The following is an 18616-nucleotide window of genomic DNA, read 5'->3' on the forward strand; positions in this document are numbered from 1 at the left end:
CATGTAAAGAAAAACATTATTTATTTCGGGAACTATATCATACAAGTGCTATATGTACAACTTCCATCTAGCTTCTACTGTTAATTATTAGTATTAATTCAATTATAAACACATGTTATTGTATTTATGTGGTTTGTATCGCAATGACACAAAATGTCAACGCTTTAAATTTTTACAACTGTTCTCATTTGCGTCAATCGGCACCTTTTCAAACGCTATTTTGTAATCCAGAATAGTATTTTAGGCTTTATAAAAAAATGAGAAACCTTGCAGCGTAGACAGTGGGAGGCGTGGCTTAGAAGGTGACGTCACGCCGACGTCACGTCCGCCGTGTAGAAAAAGGCAGCACACCCGGCGCCTCGTCTCTCATTTTAGTCGAAGAGACGACGGCGAGCGGTCGACTACCAAACCGAACGACGGCGACATAAAAAGTACAGACATTATATAGTTATATATCTAATTGTATAACTGGATTACTTTTTTTAAACTTCCGTTGTTGGGATTTTTTTTGTAACTCGAACTGAAAAAAACCTCCCTTTTTTTCGCTCTCAAGTCAAAATGGAGAACGGCGACAACAAATCTTCTCTCTCCGAGCTGCTGCTGGAAAAGAGCAGCCTGGACTCGTCGTTCACACACGCCACCAAACTTTTAAACGCAGGTAAACAGAAAAAAACCCACTTCGATGTGTATGTAGTGGTGTTTTGTGAGCCATTTTGTGTTTTTGTAAAGTGTCGACAAAAGTCCGGAAAAACCCGTTGAGCGCCATGTTTTAACACGTGCTTTGTAGTTGACGTGTTTTGTAATCTGCCGACGTGGCCATTATAGCAGCACTTAAAGAAACTTTATTGGTATTTTCCCTTCCTACTAATTATATAATCAATTTTTATGTTTTGTAACCCTCACCCCCGGAAAAAAAATATACGCAGTTACAGCAACACTAACAAACTTTGTATGTACACTTCCTGACACTCATTGCATAACTCACACTTTATTTTTAGTTCTTAATGTCCCCATTTTGCTTGGGTTTTGTGACTTTACCCCCCAAAAAATCAACGTTTTCATAAATTTGGTGACTACGGAGTTTCGGGACTGGCGGTCTCACATGTGCTTTCAAGTTAAAATGGCCGCACTGTGTCGCCAAAGTCTTTATTGCCATTAGTCTCTCTTTGTATGGGCGTGGATCTCTCTTTCTTCCTTTTTTGTGCTAGACTGGATTAAAGCCATGTCCTAAATTTATTTAGGTGTAAATTTAATTGTGCAGTATTACGAAATATTTACAACAGTAAAATGTACCGTATTCTCGTGACCGGAAGTAATGGTTTTGGCGGGATATTGTTTTGAATAATTGCCTAGTAAAAACATCAACTAGAAAACGGATAAAGCAAATATACTCCATTATCAATCAATCAATGTTTATTTATATAGCCCTAAATCACAAGTGTCTCAAAGGGCTGATCCAATCCACTTTATTTATATAGCACATTTAAACAACAAGAATGTTTCCAAAGTGCTGCACAGCCATGTTAAAAACAATATTATGCTCCACCAATGACTGAATAAAAATAAAAACGATTTTAAAGGGTAAACTGCAGTTTTTACAGAATTTTTGCCATTGTTGACCACATTGGACTCGTCAAACTATTCATGTCCTACTGCTAACGTGCTAACTTGTGCATTCATGATTGCCCTGTTTTTGACTGGTGGCCCAGTATGTAGGCTGTAGCCCCCCCCCCCCCCCCCCAAAGTGTTTGCACGCCTGGAAATGTAATCAGCACCCCCGCCCGGCTAGGCCATTTATGATGTTAATGACTTGGTAAATGCCCCCTCTGCTTTCTGGCGGTGTTTTGTGACCCACTGCTAGACGCCATTACAAATGCACATTTTATATTTTCTGACTAAACTTCTCCTTCGTCTCCTCCCCTATGAAGAAGTCGAAAGGATCCAAAAAGGTGGATCCAAGAAGGACGAGCCTGACACGTACCTGGATCTTTTTACACAACATAACATCAAACTCAAGGAGCGGATCCTCATACCTGTCAAACAAAACCCCAGGGTACGTTGTTTCTTCTTTTGTCTCATTGTGATGTAATTCATCTTGTTTCGATTTCATTAAGTCGTAAGGTTACTTGGAGTCTCAGATTACCCATCTTAACCTTGATCTTAAGGCGTGATTAGAGCGCAGGGACATGTTTTAAAACATGCCTTAAATATGTTTTATATGCTATTTAATGCCTATATTTTGGGTCCTCCCTTCTGTTTGGAGACAATAAAGATGTATTTGTCTTGTAACCTTGAGTGGATTATGTAAGTGACACTGCCTTTTATATTTTTTTCATTTCTGGAGGAAGCTCACGACTGAGACGCTCATAAATTAGTTTCTTCTCTCCAGGGCCCCCTTTTACAACTCTGAATTTATTTGGCAGCCCCGGCCCAACTGTGACAGCAGCAATCAGCTAGTTCAAAGCTAGTGCATGTGAAGATTGCCACTTTTTAATCACATGTTGCTCCGATGATTGTAGTGACCAGTCATTGGTGGCATTACTCCCCCCGGGGGCTCGTATCGACCTCTCCTTGGGTCAATATGCCACTAAAAGGCAGCAGGATGCGCGACAAGACCCTTGACAGTGATTGCTACTTCACTCTCCTCCCTTTTTGGATTCAATGCCAGTCAGGCTTATCGGTCTTTGTTTGTGTTTCTCAAGTTCAACTTTGTGGGAAAGATTCTGGGACCCCAAGGCAACACCATTAAACGTCTGCAGGAGGAGACCGGAGCAAAGATCTCTGTGCTGGGCAAGGGCTCAATGAGAGACAAAACTAAGGTAAATAGTAATTTTGCACATTTGGACACAGGACAAGGTTTCCTGGCGCCATTAAACATCTGGTCCATGTGTGAGCCCAATGGCAAAGCTTATATAAGTCTATTCACAGCACATCGTTTTTTTTTATGGAAAGTAATCTGCCAATTTAGGTAGTTATACGGTCATTACGGATGCCATCTGAAAGTTAATGACACTCTCCTATGATAATTCTACATTGTCTGATCATCTGCACTAAAGGAGGAGGAGCTAAGATCTGGAGGCGAGCCAAAATATGCCCACCTGTCCATGGAGCTGCATGTGTTCGTGGAGGTGTTTGCCCCTGTCCCCGACGCCTACATGCGCATGGCCCACGCTATGGAAGAAGTCAAGAAGTTCCTAATTCCTGTGAGTTGTGCAAAAGTGTTTCCATTAGAAACATTGCGTTGTAATTGTTTTTACATTGCAGTTAATTGCTTCACGGCACCCTGATGGGTTGTGCTAAACAACATGGAAAACCATGGGTCTTGAACATATTTTAGGTCAAGGGCCCTCAAACTGAAGGAGAGATAAAGCTAAGATATTCAAATAACTAGGCCAGGGCCAAATAACACATTTTGCTGGACGATATATTGACCTAAAAATTATTGCAGATACATAATTTTTCCCCCCACTGACGTAATAATGCATGTATATAATTTCAAATGCAATAAACTTGTACTTAATCAATATTTTAACATTATAATTGGAATGTAAACTTTTATATCTCAATGTTGTAAAAATGTTATAGAGGGGGTGGAAAAAAGTACATGTAGGCAGAGGTAGACAATATAGACACTACAGTATAAGCAGATGTATTAACAGTTCATATGTATAAAAACATGTCTAGCAGATTCCAGCAACATGACTGTTTGCAGCACTTTTTGAACTGCTAGTACTTTTTCAACCCTATTTAATGGCAGCATGTCTTCAGTGATATTTTGAACCACACTTTCTGTGAGCGCACACTATTTTGTGCGGTTTCGTCTTATTAACCAAAAATTGCATGACCCACCTGCTGTACCTCTGCAGGCTCCCTGGGGATAGCACGTGTAATAGATGTCCTTTGTTTTATGATCATTTAAAAAATTATCACTTTGATGATCAACCAATAACTAACTTATCAGCCCCCTAATGAGCGTGCATTAAGCTGTGTGAGAAATTCAATGTCAGTGTAGTCAAACTTTGGAGGTTTACTTACATCAATTGTCAAACTAATTCACATGACTGTGTTGGTTCTCACACAATGTCCCTGTACTCTCTGTCCTTAGTTTCTATTTATACTCATCACACGTTGGTGTCTAGACATGTCGTATCACTCTTATCAACTCACCTTCATGCCTGAATTAGAGCAGATGCGTGGCTGTGGAGAGATAAGAGTTACACATACAGATAGATTCTTCTTTTAGGATCTTAACTCTTGTTTTCCTCTGCAAGTTCCCCTTTCACAGACAATCTTAGCAGCCTGTAAACATTAGGAGCCCGCTGCTTGACTCATGGCTTTCATGATGACAATATTAGGATTTACCCCAAAGGCCTTTTGAAAATGCTTTTTCTGTTGCACTAATGGTGCTCTTCATCCAAATGTTGATTCAGCACTGCATGTAACGGCAAAGCCCTCTCGCACATGTCAGTAAAGTAGTGTGGAATAGCAGTGGTACTGTTTGTCTACTGCCAAATCTCATCTAGACTTGTTTAACTCTCAGACAGCTGGGATTTTAAATTCCCAATTTGCTGCCTGCACTTACTGGATGGGTTTTATTTTGAAGTTCTTGATCTGCCTTGAGTCTGTGCTAGTTGCTCTTTAACAATGTGGGGTTTGTGAAAGGCTTCACATTTTTAAATGGGGAGCAATATTCTGAAGAGGGAGGAGATAAACGTGTAGTGTGAGAAGCTGCCAGATGGCTGTAATTTGATGTTTCATGACTTTAATTTGTATTCAAGACAGGATTTTATGTGTATTTTTGAGTTGTTTTTAAATTTTTAATGACATACCTGAGTCTTGGGTCCGTGCAGGACTTTTTTGATGTGTGTAGATGAGTAGAAAGATACAGAAAGCAGATCAAGGCCTCTGTAGAGTGTCTGTGGGTCTTTTTTTTTTGGTGACACTGCACGATTTATTTGATCATTTTTGCAGTGTGCTCACTAAGCTCATCCTACACCTTAAGGGGTAAAGACCTGTCACCCAGCTGGCCTGTTAGATGGCGCTGCAGTGACACTGCATGTCGCCATAGATGAATTTGTTAGCAGTCAAACGGCTCATGCTGTAGGTAATTGAAAGCTGCCATCTGCGTTGCATATTTCTTTCTTTTTCGTCGTCATTAAAGCTCTGTCTCCATTTTACGCGCAGGTCGGGTCCATGAAAATAATTGATTGGGTCACAGGGCAGTGCTCTAAATTGCTCCCCATAGGAAAATGGTAGATTGTGTTGCGGGATTTGTGCTGCTCGGGAAAGCAGCCTCGCTAATCCACTCCCAACTTTTTGTGTGTGAAATGAATGCCGTATTTGTTCATGCGATCACACAGGAAGCTTTGTTGTCTTTTCACTTTTGTTAGTCTGCAGTATTACACCCAAACTACTCAACCTTATTTTGTATAGAACGTGGCCGTGTCACTTGGTTTTATTTTCTCACTTTGTAGACTTTTGGAACTTGGTTGTGCGAAGCAGTATTAACAAGCGAGGTTGGCTGTGTGCAATAGTTAGCCGAGGCCAAGCCCTTAAACCAGGGGTGGGCAATTAATTTTTACCGGGGGCCGCATGAGCAACCCGAGCACTGCTGGAGGGTCACATCGACAATATTTCAATTAAGTTTTGCTCAATATTATTTTTGATATATACCGTAAGATAAATAATAATAATTAATAATAGTAATACTTCAACATAGTGTGTGTAACAGCATTCCATGACTAATATAGATAAATGAACATTAATAATAAATGACAGTAAAATAAGCACACGTATGACTGAGGAGTCATAGTGTAACTTTGTGTGGTGTTTGAGTTGTCCGACTTTTTGTGTGGCCATAAACACACCAGTGGTTTAGTGCTATGCGTGTTGGTGACAGATGACAAGTTGGTTTTGGCCTGGTTTGTACGGCAGAAAATGACTAGTTTTTCGAGATATAATCGTTTTACTCATGTTTTTGGTGTGGTTATGTCCGAATATAAACAGTTTTGCTCAATAAAGTGATCGATATAATTCCTGTCCTCGAAGCATCTCGATAGACGTTACAATAATTGAACGGTGTTCAATTGAACGGTGTTCAATTGAACAGTGTTGACGAACACCGTTAGGGCCGCTTGTTGTCACTGTCACTCAAAGTTGCATTGCAAAATTACATGGAATAAATGTTTATTTTGTTTAGAATTCAGATGGGATTTGATTTGGTGCGCGGCATATATTTGCTGTGCGCGGCATATATTTGCTGTGCGCAGAGGACGCTTGAACAGTGCGCAATTGCGCAGGCACGCACCTTAGAGGGAACGTTGCTTTGCAGTCGATGTCTTGTTGGAAACACGGCATTCATCATCAACTTTTCTCTTTTTAGCGTCTCGGGTGTAAACCGTGCATCACTAGTCGCTGCATGTGCACCTTCACTCGCAGGTTACACACGGACACACGACCATAAATAATACTAATGAAATGATCAATTTTCATAGGTACGGAAGTAGTAGCAGGTAGCATCTTTTTTTTCACAATGCACTTCTGCCATGACCCGCCCCGCCAAATTTTTATTGGTTGACGTGTGCGTGTGACGATTGCTGATATACGCCTAGTCTCTTACGTGAATGAGATAAATAATATTATTTGATATTTTACGGTGATGTGTTAATAATTTCACACATAAATCGCTCCAGAGTATAAATCGCACCCCCGGGCAAACTATGAAAAAAACGTTAGTCTTGATTTTTAAATTTTTCTGTCGGTGCTTGCATGGCAGCACTTGGTGTCGACACAAATTTTCCTATTTTCGTCAGTTTTCCTCTTTTTTTTTCCCTCAGTGCTCACATACCTGAAAATGCCAAGTGTTTTTTAAATATTCAGATTTGGTTAAAATGTTTACAATTTATCCCAATACTTAAGTGTCTGCATCATCATTTTTTCGAGTCACTGCTTCCTCAGTGTCACACTTGTCACTATGTCCTACACACAGGATGTGACCGACGATATCTGCCAAGAGCAGTTCATGGAGATGGGCTACCTGAATGAAGGCCAAGAACATGGAGGCCGAGGAAGAGGAGGCCGGGGACGTGGCGGCCCCCCAGGAATGCACAGGTAAAGAGGGACATTGCACACAGAGGGGACACAAATGCATGTTTGACTTGATCACTGAGGATGCTTTCCTGGCCTGTTTTCCAGGGGGAGGGGAATGCCACCTCGTGGCGCCGCTGCTCGGGGAGCTAGAGGTGGCGCAGTAAGAGGCGCCCCGTCAGGACGAGGGCCTACCGCTGCATCTGGCAGGGGAGCTGCGGCATCCCGTGCCAGGCCACCAGCTGCTGGGCCCCCCCAGAGGATGTCATCCCACCAGCAAACTCCTGCTGCAGCCGCCGAGAGCTATGATGGATATGTAAGTACTGTCAGAGAAACTCATAATCAAAAACTGACAATTGCATCCGCGCCTCACTAACAAGACCCTCCCTATTCTTTTGTTCCTTCTCCTCTCCAGGGCTACAATGAGAGCTACGATGCTGCGACCTACGACTCATATGGCAACTATTACAATCAGCAGCAGGCGTGAGTGACTCACACCTATTTCTCTTTGCTTTGTCACCTACTGCCTTCCCTTGAAATGGTCTCCAAGCACAGCAAGCATTCTTTCCTTTCGTCTTTTTTCATCAATTTGGCACCAAACTAGCCTGGATGATACTTGGGAGAGCTGCTCGGTAGCTTTGATCTCGCTCACGGAAGCCAATTAGCATCCCCCCTAGACATTTCACTCACTGGGCACTTGATGTTTGCCTGAGATTAAAGTCTGTTTTTTTTTTACATCTGTCTTCCCATGTCTGCCCACCAGAGAACCACAATACTACGACTATGGACATGGAGAGTCTGCAGAGTCCTATGAATCTTACGGTATGACATGCACACTATTTGGCTGATGGGTGAACCAGTAGATGTTGCAATTAGGATGCATATGTGTGGTCCACAGCCCAGGATGATTGGAACGGGACCCAGAGAGCAGCTCCAAACAAAGCCCCGCCTACCTCCAGAGGTGCCAAGACGCCATACAGGGAGCACCCATACCGAGCATACTGAAGTGGCCCCGCCCTCCCCTTTACAGTGTTACCTGTCGACAACGGCAGCTGTCGCTTTAAGCAGCCTGACACAAGTAATTGTCCGTTTTGGCTTTGGTTTCTTTTTCAGTTTTATTTGTTTTTTTGACATTGGACTTTCTTACAAGATCGGGGACTGAAATTCTGTTTGTGATTTGACCACACCTGACCCGCATTCCCCTCTAACACAACCAATCAACCAAAGTGGCTGTTAGGAAGTTTTTATTTTTCTTGTATTCTTTTCTCTGACCAGTCCCTCTGGCATTATTGGCATATTTTTTTTTAAAGACTGTTTTGTAATAGTAATAACTTCAAGTTTAACTAGTGGCTCATACTCCACCTGTCTTAAAGTATCCATTTTAATTGTTTTTTTTAAATAATCTGTCAAGGTTCAGTTGCAGACTCCCATTTAGGCTACATTTCAAAATTCTGTTAATATAGTCAAATAAAAGACCTTTTTAAACTTGTAATATAGAAACCAAAAACACATTTAAAAATCAAGTGAACAATAAAGTTAATGGAATACATTCTTTGTGATGCTTTGTTTTAAATAGCATAAAACACCCATGTAGGTTTAGGCAGCATTATTTGTCATTGTTGTACATTTAGAGTTTTGAAATATAGCCCTAATAAGACACTGTTGAGATGGACTGTCCTCATATCCTCAATTTGACCTTCATGTAAAACCAAAAAAAGTAAATTGAGTTTAAAGCAATGGCCTTATGTTATGCTTTAGAAAAGCACTTCAGGTCTTTAATGTTGTAATCTGATTGTCAATAAACTTGCATGCACACAAACCACAAGAAGGATCGGGACACAAATCTCCACATGGGTCGTCTCTTTTAATAGAGAAGGGATCCTGCAGCTCAATCCCAACTCTTGTACATATTTTAAAAGCTCCTAACTGTACTTATTCCTCACACTAGTCTCTGTACCCTCTCCATAAAATGCAGTATGCTACATGTGTAAGCTTGCCTAAATAGGTTACTAAATCTGTCCAAAAGATGTTTTGCAGCAGTTTGTCAATAAAGCTTAGTGGTTTTTTAAATGAAACTTAACTTGCTTTATTTGTTCCCTGGCGGCAGTCAGATGTAAGGGTTTTTCTTTTGTTTGCTCATTCAAAAGCGCATTTTAAATCTTAAATGAATGCATTGACGTCTTTAACCCCACTAAATGATGTCTGAAGAGCTCGACTTATTCTCTCTCTCTCTTTCTATACTTTTTAAAAAGGACCCAGAGGTAAGACCTCTAAAATAACCCGGATAGCTTCCTAATGTGTATAGAGTTCTAAAGCATTGAATGCCTGGGTATGTATAAAACTTTTTCAATCATCTTACCTGTGGTCGTAATCGTTAAATTGCTTTCATACCCGCTGCAAATTAACTGAATTCAAACCACCATTCAGGTCTAGGCCTCATTGTCATGAATGACACACTAATGGCAGTGCAATGGAGAGGATGCTTTTAACCACTGTAAAGGTAACCTAACCCTAAATGTTTAATTTCGTAGTGTGTTTAGCTTTTGACTTAAACCTGCTGGTAAATGCGTACAAGTTCTTTTTTAAAAGACAAAAAAATAAAAAGACTCAAAAGTAAGAAAAATAACTTCCAATATCATACCAGTAGTAATAATCAGGCTAGTGTTAATGCAACTCATGCTAAAATGAAGAGTGCCAAATCTGTCATTTTTTGTACTGTAATGTTTCTTAAATGTTTGAGTTGCATGAATATATCTTTAGTAGACATGTTGCATGTTCTCTTATTTCAAGTACCTATCAAGTGTTCTATAGGCCGTGTATTGATTTGGGCTTTTTGCTCCCTCCAGGCCCGTCTTGTCTAGGTTGCTCGCTAAGTGCCTGGAAACCCTTGAGCAGACAGCTGGGCTAAGGCCATGTGACCATCAGGTTGGTGCCTCCTTTCCATTACGGACCTCATCTTTATTACCCGTAAATCATGCTGCCTAAACACTAGGACAAAAAACAAGAGTTAAATTTAAATAACAATCTGTGGTGTTTCTATATAGCAACATTAGTTAAGTCATGTTAGTTGAAAAAGGTAGTCAACCACATTGTACTAATTTTTACACTTGTATCGCTATTAAGATTCAAAATTGGGAACGCACATTAGTTCTTTCAGACTGACAGATAACTGCTTCTCAAGACTTAGCGAAATAACTTATTCACAGCGCTTCATTTTTCTATTTTGGTAATGTTCCAGCCTTACTCCAAAAGTCTTGACTTATGAGGAAAAAAATAGTTTACACGCCATAGTCTGTAATAATGGGCAAACATTTATTTTTATTTAGCAAATGTTTTAAATCTTAAAAATCAAATGTACGTACATGTTCACAGCCTTTCTTCAAAACCTTGTTAATGCACCTTTGGCAGCAATTACAGCCGCAAGCCTTTTTGAATGCGATGCCATAAGCTTGGCACATCTATCTTTGGACAGTTTCTCCCATTCCTCTTTGCGGCACCTCTCAAGCTCCGTCAGGTTGGATGGGAAGCGTTGGTTTTTATCCATTTTGTCTTTGTACATCGAAGTCTTTGGCGTGAATGCCAGACATGTTTTAAGGAAACCAGACACTGCTCATCACCAGGCCAATACCATTCCTACAGTGAAGCATGGTGGTGGCAGCATCATGCTGTGTGGATGTTTTTCAGCGTCAGGACCTGGGAGACTAGTCAAGATAGTGGGAAAGATGAATGCAGCTATGTACAGAGACATCCTGGATGGAGACCTGCTGCAGAACGCTCTTGAACTCAGACTGGAGCGATGGTTCATCTTTTGGCAGGAGTACGACGACCTTCACACAGTCAAGATATCATAGGAATGGTTTCAGGACAACTCTCTCAATGTCTTGAATCAGGCTTTAATCTGATGGAATATCTCTGGAAAGATCTGAAGAACCAGCGCTTCACATCCAACTTGATGGAGTTTGAGAGGTGCTACCCAAAGGTATGTGTGCCAAGCTTGTGGCATTGTATTCAAAAAGACTTGAGGCTGTAATTGCTGCCAAAGGTGCATCAACAAAGTATTGAGCAAAATGCTGTGTATACTTATGTACATGCTTTTTTTTAATGTCAAATAAAATGGTAAAATTAATAAAATACATTGCATTGTCAATAAAGGGTATTGTGTGTACAATTTTGTGGACAAAAATTAATTTATTCCATTCTGGAGTAAGACTTAACGTAAACAATGTGGCAAATGTGAGGCACTGTGAATATTCAGCACTGCTCTTGTCAGCATTTTCAAAGCCAACTGTAAGGGTCCCCCTTTCAAAATGCGCTAGCACGATGCTAATTTGTGTGTATGCTATTGAATAGCATTAATGGTTTTACATGGCAATGTCAACACCTCCAAATATGATCAAACCTACAACTAAGACTCACATAACTAAACAGCTGGTGTGTAATAAAATACTTGGAGTTTATACACTTTGTAAGTTCAACAGAAGAATAGCACATTTGACCTAATAAATGACCTGCTCAGTGGCCTTGTGGTTGGAGTGTCCGACCTGAGATCGGTAGGTTGTGAGTTCAAACCCCGGCCGAGTCATACCAAAGACTAAAAATGGGAGCCATTACCTCCCTGTTTGGCACTCAGCATCAAGGGTTGAAATTGGGGGTTAAATCACCAAAATGATTCCCGAGCGCGCCCAATGCTGCTGCTCACTGCTCCCCTCACTTCCCAGGGGATGGGTCCAATGCAGAGTAATTTCACCACACCTAGTGTGAGTGACTCTCAGTGGTACTTTGACTTTAATGGTAAAGACTACTAACTGACTACGATATTACACTAAGGACAAACTGAAATTAATGCATACTCACTGTGATATCTTGGCACATCTACTCAAATATTAAGAACTTAAAATTAGGTTTTGCAGACAAAAGTAAAACACAATTTAAATATTTTTTTATAATTTGAAAAATATGAAATTTAAGTGATTTTACACTATCTCAACAATTACATTTCTACTACCTTTTGAGTGGGTGGAAAGCCTACTGTTAATGATTTAAAGCCATGAACAGGGAGGTCCTAATGTGGCAGGGGCATGTTCCCGTGTTACTAACCCTGTTGTAGCTGCAGCAGTAGCTCACTGATGGGTTGGCAGGTTCGAAGTCACCTGGCGGTTTGATAAGCGCATACGGAGCCGCTCGCTTTCAGCGGGACTGGCCGTGCCGCCGGTGTCAGCGCTGGGAAAGTGACTAATGAGCAGCCAATGCTCAAAGCCCCTTTAGTAGAGAGAGGAGCAAAAAGGGACGCGAGCGATTCCAGAAATAAACGGTCGGAGGGATTAGTCACAATGTCCTATTTGTCTGGAGGGCAGGGAAAAGTTAAATGAACATTTTGAGTCAGAGAAGCAGCGCTCAGTTAATAAACTTAACTTGAATGCAGAGTGTCTTTATTAGAGGGTAGGGTTCCCAGTAAATTAGTTTTTTGTTGTCATTGGTTTATGATTTCGTGGAAATACAAATGTCAACATTAAAGTCAAAACGGTGCCGCAAATACTAGTATTACTAGTGCTATGTTGTTTTTGTTCTTCTGAACTGCTACACACCAAAAGGTGATTTGTTAAAACATGCACCCAGACTGTTACTTAGGCTATTTAATTTATGACAAATACCGTTTCAGTCAGCCCCGTGACTCGGACTAACTTGAAATAGGTATTGGTCAGTTGGTATGGTATACTTGACTTTTCTAAAAGATCATTGAATCATTCAGTTTTTGATCACATTTATAATCGGACAATATTATGTGATGGCGGTGTAGCAATCAATTGTCTCTATGAAGGAGTGCAATTGTTCCATCTTGGTGGGTGTTTTTGTAGTTGGTTTGTTAGTGAGCGCAGTTAACTCTTTATAGAAGGTAGAACTTTTGGTGAAGCTCTGGTTGAATTTGTTTTTTTCATGCTGATTTAATGTTTCAAGATACAGTGAATCTGTAAAGTATTCACAGCACTTCACTTTTTCCACTTTTTGTTACAGCCTTATTGAAAAATTGTACACCCAATACCACATAATTTCAATGTGAAATTTAGTTTTTAAAAACGAAACTAAAAAAATCCCATGTACAGGGTTTCCCCTGCACATAATTGATCGTAGCGTGGCGCCACTGCTTAATAGAAGCCACCACACCTCAAAAATTAGGGTCTTTTATGTGGAAACATAGTAATAAATTGTATGAATAGATATTTACGTACCACTGACCAGTGATGCACAGAAAATGTGACCACTGAAAAACTTCAATCAACTAAGTAGGACGGACGCAAGTGTTGTGGTAAGACGAGGCGGCTTTGCCACACCTTCGTTCTAACACACCAGGTATATAGAGCAGTGGCAATTGCTAAAGACTGCAAGGGAAGTCCAGATTTCCCTAAAACATAAAATTAAAAGTGGTCAAATATGTTCTTTTGTGTTTGCATTTCATTGACTAAATGATTTAGGATGCATTTATCTTTTGTTTAGAATTAGCTACTTTGGCCACAGCGGGCACAGGTTTTTTTTCATTGATGTGGTAGCAAACTGGACGATCATTGGATAAACGCTCTACTTTGTCCCACCCACGGATGCTGAGTGCATGAATAAGAGTGTACGAAGGGTGCCGCGCTTTTGCATGATTGGATGACCTGTCTGGGATGAATCCCTTTTTGATTGAATGAGCGAATCAGCAATCTTGAAAAATAAAACACTGCCAAAGCAGTTTTCAACTTTCATTCAGTTCTTCCTGTTATGGAGAAATTTGTATTTTTTTAAGTGAAGTTTTCCTTGCAAAATCTAGTGTGTTCATACCTTATGTTATCAGAAACTGTACTCATGTTTAAAGAGTAGCTGAAATGGATTCGCCTACAGCTGCCAATGGTATACAGACTGTTACATTGCACAATGAGAACAATTATAAAAAATATGTACCGTAATTTCCGGACTATAAGCCGCACCCGACTATAAGCCGCACCAGCTAAATTTAGGGGAAAATACAGATTGCTCCATATATAAGCCGCACCCGACTATAAGCCGCAGGGTTTTGATGTGTAATTAGCGTAGTATATAGGGGTTCCTGCTACCACGGAGGGGATTGTCGGGACAGAGATGACTGTTTGGGAACGCAAAGCGTCCCATTTATTAACAATAAATCTTTCAATCATTCAATCAAACTTTCACATCTTTGACATGGCGAGCAGCATTCGTGCAGAGTACAAATAATACAACGGTGCAAAGTAATACAAAGTGCTCGCCTGTACGTTATCAAAATAACCATGAATATGAAAAGTCAGTCTTTAATCATTGTGTCATCGTCTTCCTCCTGCGTACTAAAACCACCGAAATCCTCTTCGTCGGTGTCAGAGAAGAACGGGCCGTAAATAAGCCGCACCCTTGTATAAGCCGCAGGGACCAGAACGAGGGGAAAAAGTAGCGGCTTATAGTCCGGAAATTACGGTAATAGCAATAATAAAAAAATCAATATGCATCAGCAATTATGCAAATTATATGACATATTGACAATGTCACGCCCCCACCGCCACATGTATAATGGCAAGCTGGGGGAAAAACCCTGAAGTATTCACAGCCTTTGCTCAATACTTGTTGATGCACCTTTGGCAGCAATTACAGCCTCAAGTCTTTTTAAATACACTGCGACAAGCCTGGCACACCTATCTTGGGGCAGTTTTGCCCGTTTCTCTTTACAGCACCTCTCAAGCTCCATCAGGTTGGATAGGAAGCGTTGGTTCAAGTCTGGGCTCTGGCCGAGCCACTAAAGGACTGTTCGAGTTGTACTGAATCCTGAAAAAATACCCATTGCCCCAGCCTGAGTTCAATAGCGCTCTGCAGCAGGCTTCCATCTAGGATGTCTCTGTACATTGCTGCATTCCTCTTTCCCTCTATCCTGACAAGTCTCCCACTTCCTGCCGCTGAGAAACACCCCCACAGCATGATGCTGCCACCACCATGCTCCACTTTAGGGATGGTATTGGCCTGGTGATGAGTGGTGCCTGGTTTCCTCCAACCGGGCATTTTCACCAAAGAAATATTATTCTTTGTCTCATCAGAGCATAGAATGTTGTTTCTCATTGTCTTGAGTCTTTCTGGGGCATTTTAGCTAACTTTTACAAAGGATTAGCTTTCGTCTGGCTGCTATACCACCATACCACAAATGCGGTCACTTTGACGGTAACCGTCAAGTTCTTGGTCACCTCCCTGTAGGGAGATCGTGATCAATTTGAGTTCGTAGGGAGATCATGATAAATTTGAGTTCGATCACGATGATCAGCTGTTGGCATATTTCCTGGATCAAACATGGTGGACCTTATAACAGTAGTAAACGGTAGGGAAGCAACAATGCTTGGTATAATCCTGCACGGAACGATCCACCTTTATTGACAGTGTTCCTGTTTGTATGAAAGTATGTTTGTGTGCGCGACCATCTCCTTTCACTGTCGCGAAAGTCAAGTCTCCTTATGGCGTAACGTTGGATTGCGTTGTGCCTCGTCCCTTACACAGCTGGAAGTGCAGCCCAGAAGAACAAAATAAAGAAATATGACTAGCACTAGCATAGAAGTTGAAACACAACATTTAAAAGGAGCCAAAACTTTAGTTTCACTATCTGCTGCAGCTCACCAGTAATCCTGCCCCTAATGCGAACATGCAAGCACTCACAGAAGTCTTGACTGTTTTGATCCCAACTGGGAGAATTAACACACCCACTAATTTAGTCAGAAAAGGCATTTTTATATCTAAATATTTTTTATCAGACATTTTTTTTTTGGTCTGATTTAACATGCTAAAAAAAAAACTGCAGGCAGACACTTTGTTCTTTTTGTTTGTGGATAAAATAAAAAAATTTGCAATCATTAAACTGGTTTTGTGTTGGTACACATTATTTTACAGTGCCTCAAATTCAAACTGCACTTTAATGTATTTCCATTCAATATAAGTTACAGAATTTGAGTTTTAAAAACTGCAACATCTGGGTCACCGTGTACTGTTTGCCGAAGGACTGATGTATACAAGTAATTAAAGAATACAAATAATTTACCATTTGAAAAGTGTTGTTTAGTAAATGTTAACTTGAAATAAAAGTAGTATTCTCTACAGCAATTGTACTTTTACTGCAGAATGTTTGATCACAAGCAAAGATACAAAACTTTGGGAGGAAAAAGTTATCTTTACACCCACAAAACATACTGAAAAAGAAACAAAACCATGGCTTAAGAACCAAAGTACAGACCGTAGTGTGGGTTACTTGTACTGTGGCACCTCTAGTAGGCACAATTTTATATATATATATAATATATATGAACAAAATGACAATTGTCAGCTGATAGCATTTTTCCCTCAATCAAACATGGCGGAAATGTCTGTTACTAGTTACTGCAGTTGTAAACGGTAGGGATGCGGTATAATCCTTATCAGTTTTAATTGAAAATAAATAAATTGTGAGAATAGTCAAGGTCGGATGATATAAAAACATTTATCGCGATAATTTTTTTGCCATATCGCCCTGACTAAAGCCCTTCGCCCCAGATCGCTCAGGAAGAGTCTCCTGGTGGTTCCAAACTTCTTCCCTTTACAGATGGAAACCTTCAAGGCAGCAGACATTTGTCTGTGCCCTTCCCCAGATTTGGGCCTCAAGACAGTCCTGTCTTGGCGGTCTACAGACTATTCTTTCGACCTTATGCATGGTTTGTGCTCTGCCGTCCAGTATCAAGTGTGGGACCTGTTTATATAGACAGGTGTGTCTTGTCCAACCAACTCAGACGGACTCTTAAGCTGTAGGAACATCTCAAGGATGATCACTTGGTGCACCTGATCTCACTAAAGGCTGTGATTACTTATTTACGTGTGATTTTAAATTTTTAATAAATTAGCGAAAATTTCAACAACTTTTTTCTTCAGTCATTACGGGGTATTATGAATAATTGAGGACCAATATGAATCCCATTTTGGAATAAGGCTAAAATAACAAAATGGGGGGGAAAGTGAAGCACTGTGAATAGTTGGTGAGTTTTAGATTCAGATTTACGTCTGAAAGGTTGACATCTGACCTTAAAGCTGATTGAATGCACAAATAGAGCTAATGTTGAAAAGCTGCCGTCTGCCTGGATGAATTAAATGTGTTTTCACCAACATGAAACTTACTGTAATAAATCAAGGTGGTCTCATCCTTTTTTTTTGTCGCAGTGACACATTGCTCAGGAGCAGCGCAGGAGGCGGCCCCTTGTAAAGCCGTGGCTCGGGGCCCAGTTCTGGAGCCGCCGACAGTCCGGGCCGACCGCCAAGTGGACCCACAGGAGCCAGCTGATGTAGCTCAGGAAGAGCAGATTAGGCGAGCAGGACAAAGCTCTCAGCTGGCTCACCCTGGAACCTCTGAAGACTAATAATGAACTATTTCCCTTTTTTTTCTGCTACTGATTTCTACCACCAAAGAGGCTGGAAATGTAGAAGTTCCACTTTGATGTGGTGTAAAATGAGCTCTCTTGTTATATAGGAAGCCGTGAAATAGTTTTTAATTCCAATGCAGTCAAATGAAGGGCGGGAGTGGCGTTTGAATTACAAGTGTTTAATTGTTTAACATTCCGTGTGAGTGCGCCTCGTCGCCACGTGAAATTAGACCTCGGCCTGGGAGAGTTTAAGCAGGCCTGCGGTGTGCAAATCAGCATCTCTGCAGACATCTCAGCCGCCCTGAGCATTGCACATGCTAATGCTGGGCTCCATTTGCATGTCCAACCCCCCCGCCCCCCTTCACACTTTTCAAAACCAACAGCGCATTGCTCTCTTTGCGGCCAAGTATGCTAATGTAGCAAAGTGAAGATGCATGTGAGGGAGCAGGACAAAACACTCCATTTATAATTCATTCTTTTGATATTAGCGCTGATGCTACGTAAAAGGGCGAAACTCCTATTTCCTGAAGTGCTACTCTGACAAAACAAGTATGATTGTTTTAGATTACATTCCAAAGGAAGTGGCTCTCGGGATACAAACCATCGAAGATCTGCAGTCTTGAAGGGTATCACAGGACTGCAATCAGTTTGTGGCAATGGCATCTTCTGGGGGAGGTATGTTGTGATATAATGGTTGAATTTGCTTAATTGGCCTAAAAAAAAATTGGAACAAAAAACATGCCGGCCAAAATTGAACGGATACGTTTTTCCTCAACATTTTTATTCTTTCGTAGCGTGAGAGTTCTGGGATTTCTGATGGTCTGTGAGGGCGGCTGCGTGAAAAGAGGGCAGGGAGTCTAGTCTGCTGATATTTAGTAGCCTAGTTGTTTTTTTTTTCCAATAAAGAGATTGATCGACTACCTCCTCGTCATCTTTACAATGTCCGGGTAGACGTCTCAAGTGTTTTATATAGCGGCAACACAGATTAGGTGTCTGTTAATGAGCTAAAACAATCTTGCAAATATATTTACTGAAATTGAATTCAAATTGTTGCTTTGCTGGCAAATTAACGATGCATTTTAATATTCTAGGTCAATCGTGTTGTTAAAATGTGCCATCAGCCAATT

At 40.8% G+C, this 18616-nt stretch overlaps 1 protein-coding gene across 2 annotated transcripts; it reads left to right on the forward strand.

Annotated features, from left to right (window-relative positions):
- Nucleotides 1-354: 354 nt before the first annotated feature.
- Nucleotides 355-18407, forward strand: khdrbs1b (KH domain containing, RNA binding, signal transduction associated 1b). 2 transcript variants are annotated; one of them, XR_009826226.1, is made up of 11 exons: nucleotides 356-658; nucleotides 1929-2053; nucleotides 2703-2819; nucleotides 3057-3203; nucleotides 6989-7110; nucleotides 7195-7402; nucleotides 7502-7569; nucleotides 7850-7908; nucleotides 7985-8164; nucleotides 9933-10011; nucleotides 17290-18407. XR_009826226.1 is itself a non-coding variant. In XM_062047504.1 (10 exons), the coding sequence occupies exons 2-10, from the start codon at nucleotides 559-561 to the stop codon at nucleotides 8089-8091; spliced, it is 1053 nt and encodes a 350-aa protein (XP_061903488.1). In that variant the 5' UTR covers nucleotides 355-431; nucleotides 554-558; the 3' UTR covers nucleotides 8092-9161. The 2 variants fall into 2 exon arrangements, 1 of the variants encoding a protein (XP_061903488.1); XM_062047504.1 differs by lacking the exons at nucleotides 9933-10011; nucleotides 17290-18407 and having other exon boundaries at nucleotides 355-431; nucleotides 554-658; nucleotides 7985-9161.
- The last annotated feature ends 209 nt before the right edge of the window (nucleotides 18408-18616 follow it).

Source organism: Entelurus aequoreus, linkage group LG05 (assembly GCF_033978785.1).
Source record: "Entelurus aequoreus isolate RoL-2023_Sb linkage group LG05, RoL_Eaeq_v1.1, whole genome shotgun sequence".
NCBI lineage: Eukaryota > Metazoa > Chordata > Actinopteri > Syngnathiformes > Syngnathidae > Entelurus > Entelurus aequoreus.

Excerpts from the sequence above, each read along its gene's own strand:
- khdrbs1b (XM_062047504.1), top strand. The coding sequence starts at position 559 with ATGGAGAACGGCGACAACAAATCTTCTCTCTCCGAGCTGCTGCTGGAA. Across the intron at positions 659-1,928 it reads CACCAAACTTTTAAACGCAG|AAGTCGAAAGGATCCAAAAA; the intron begins GTAAACAGAAAA and ends TCCCCTATGAAG. Across the intron at positions 2,054-2,702 it reads CTGTCAAACAAAACCCCAGG|TTCAACTTTGTGGGAAAGAT; the intron begins GTACGTTGTTTC and ends GTGTTTCTCAAG.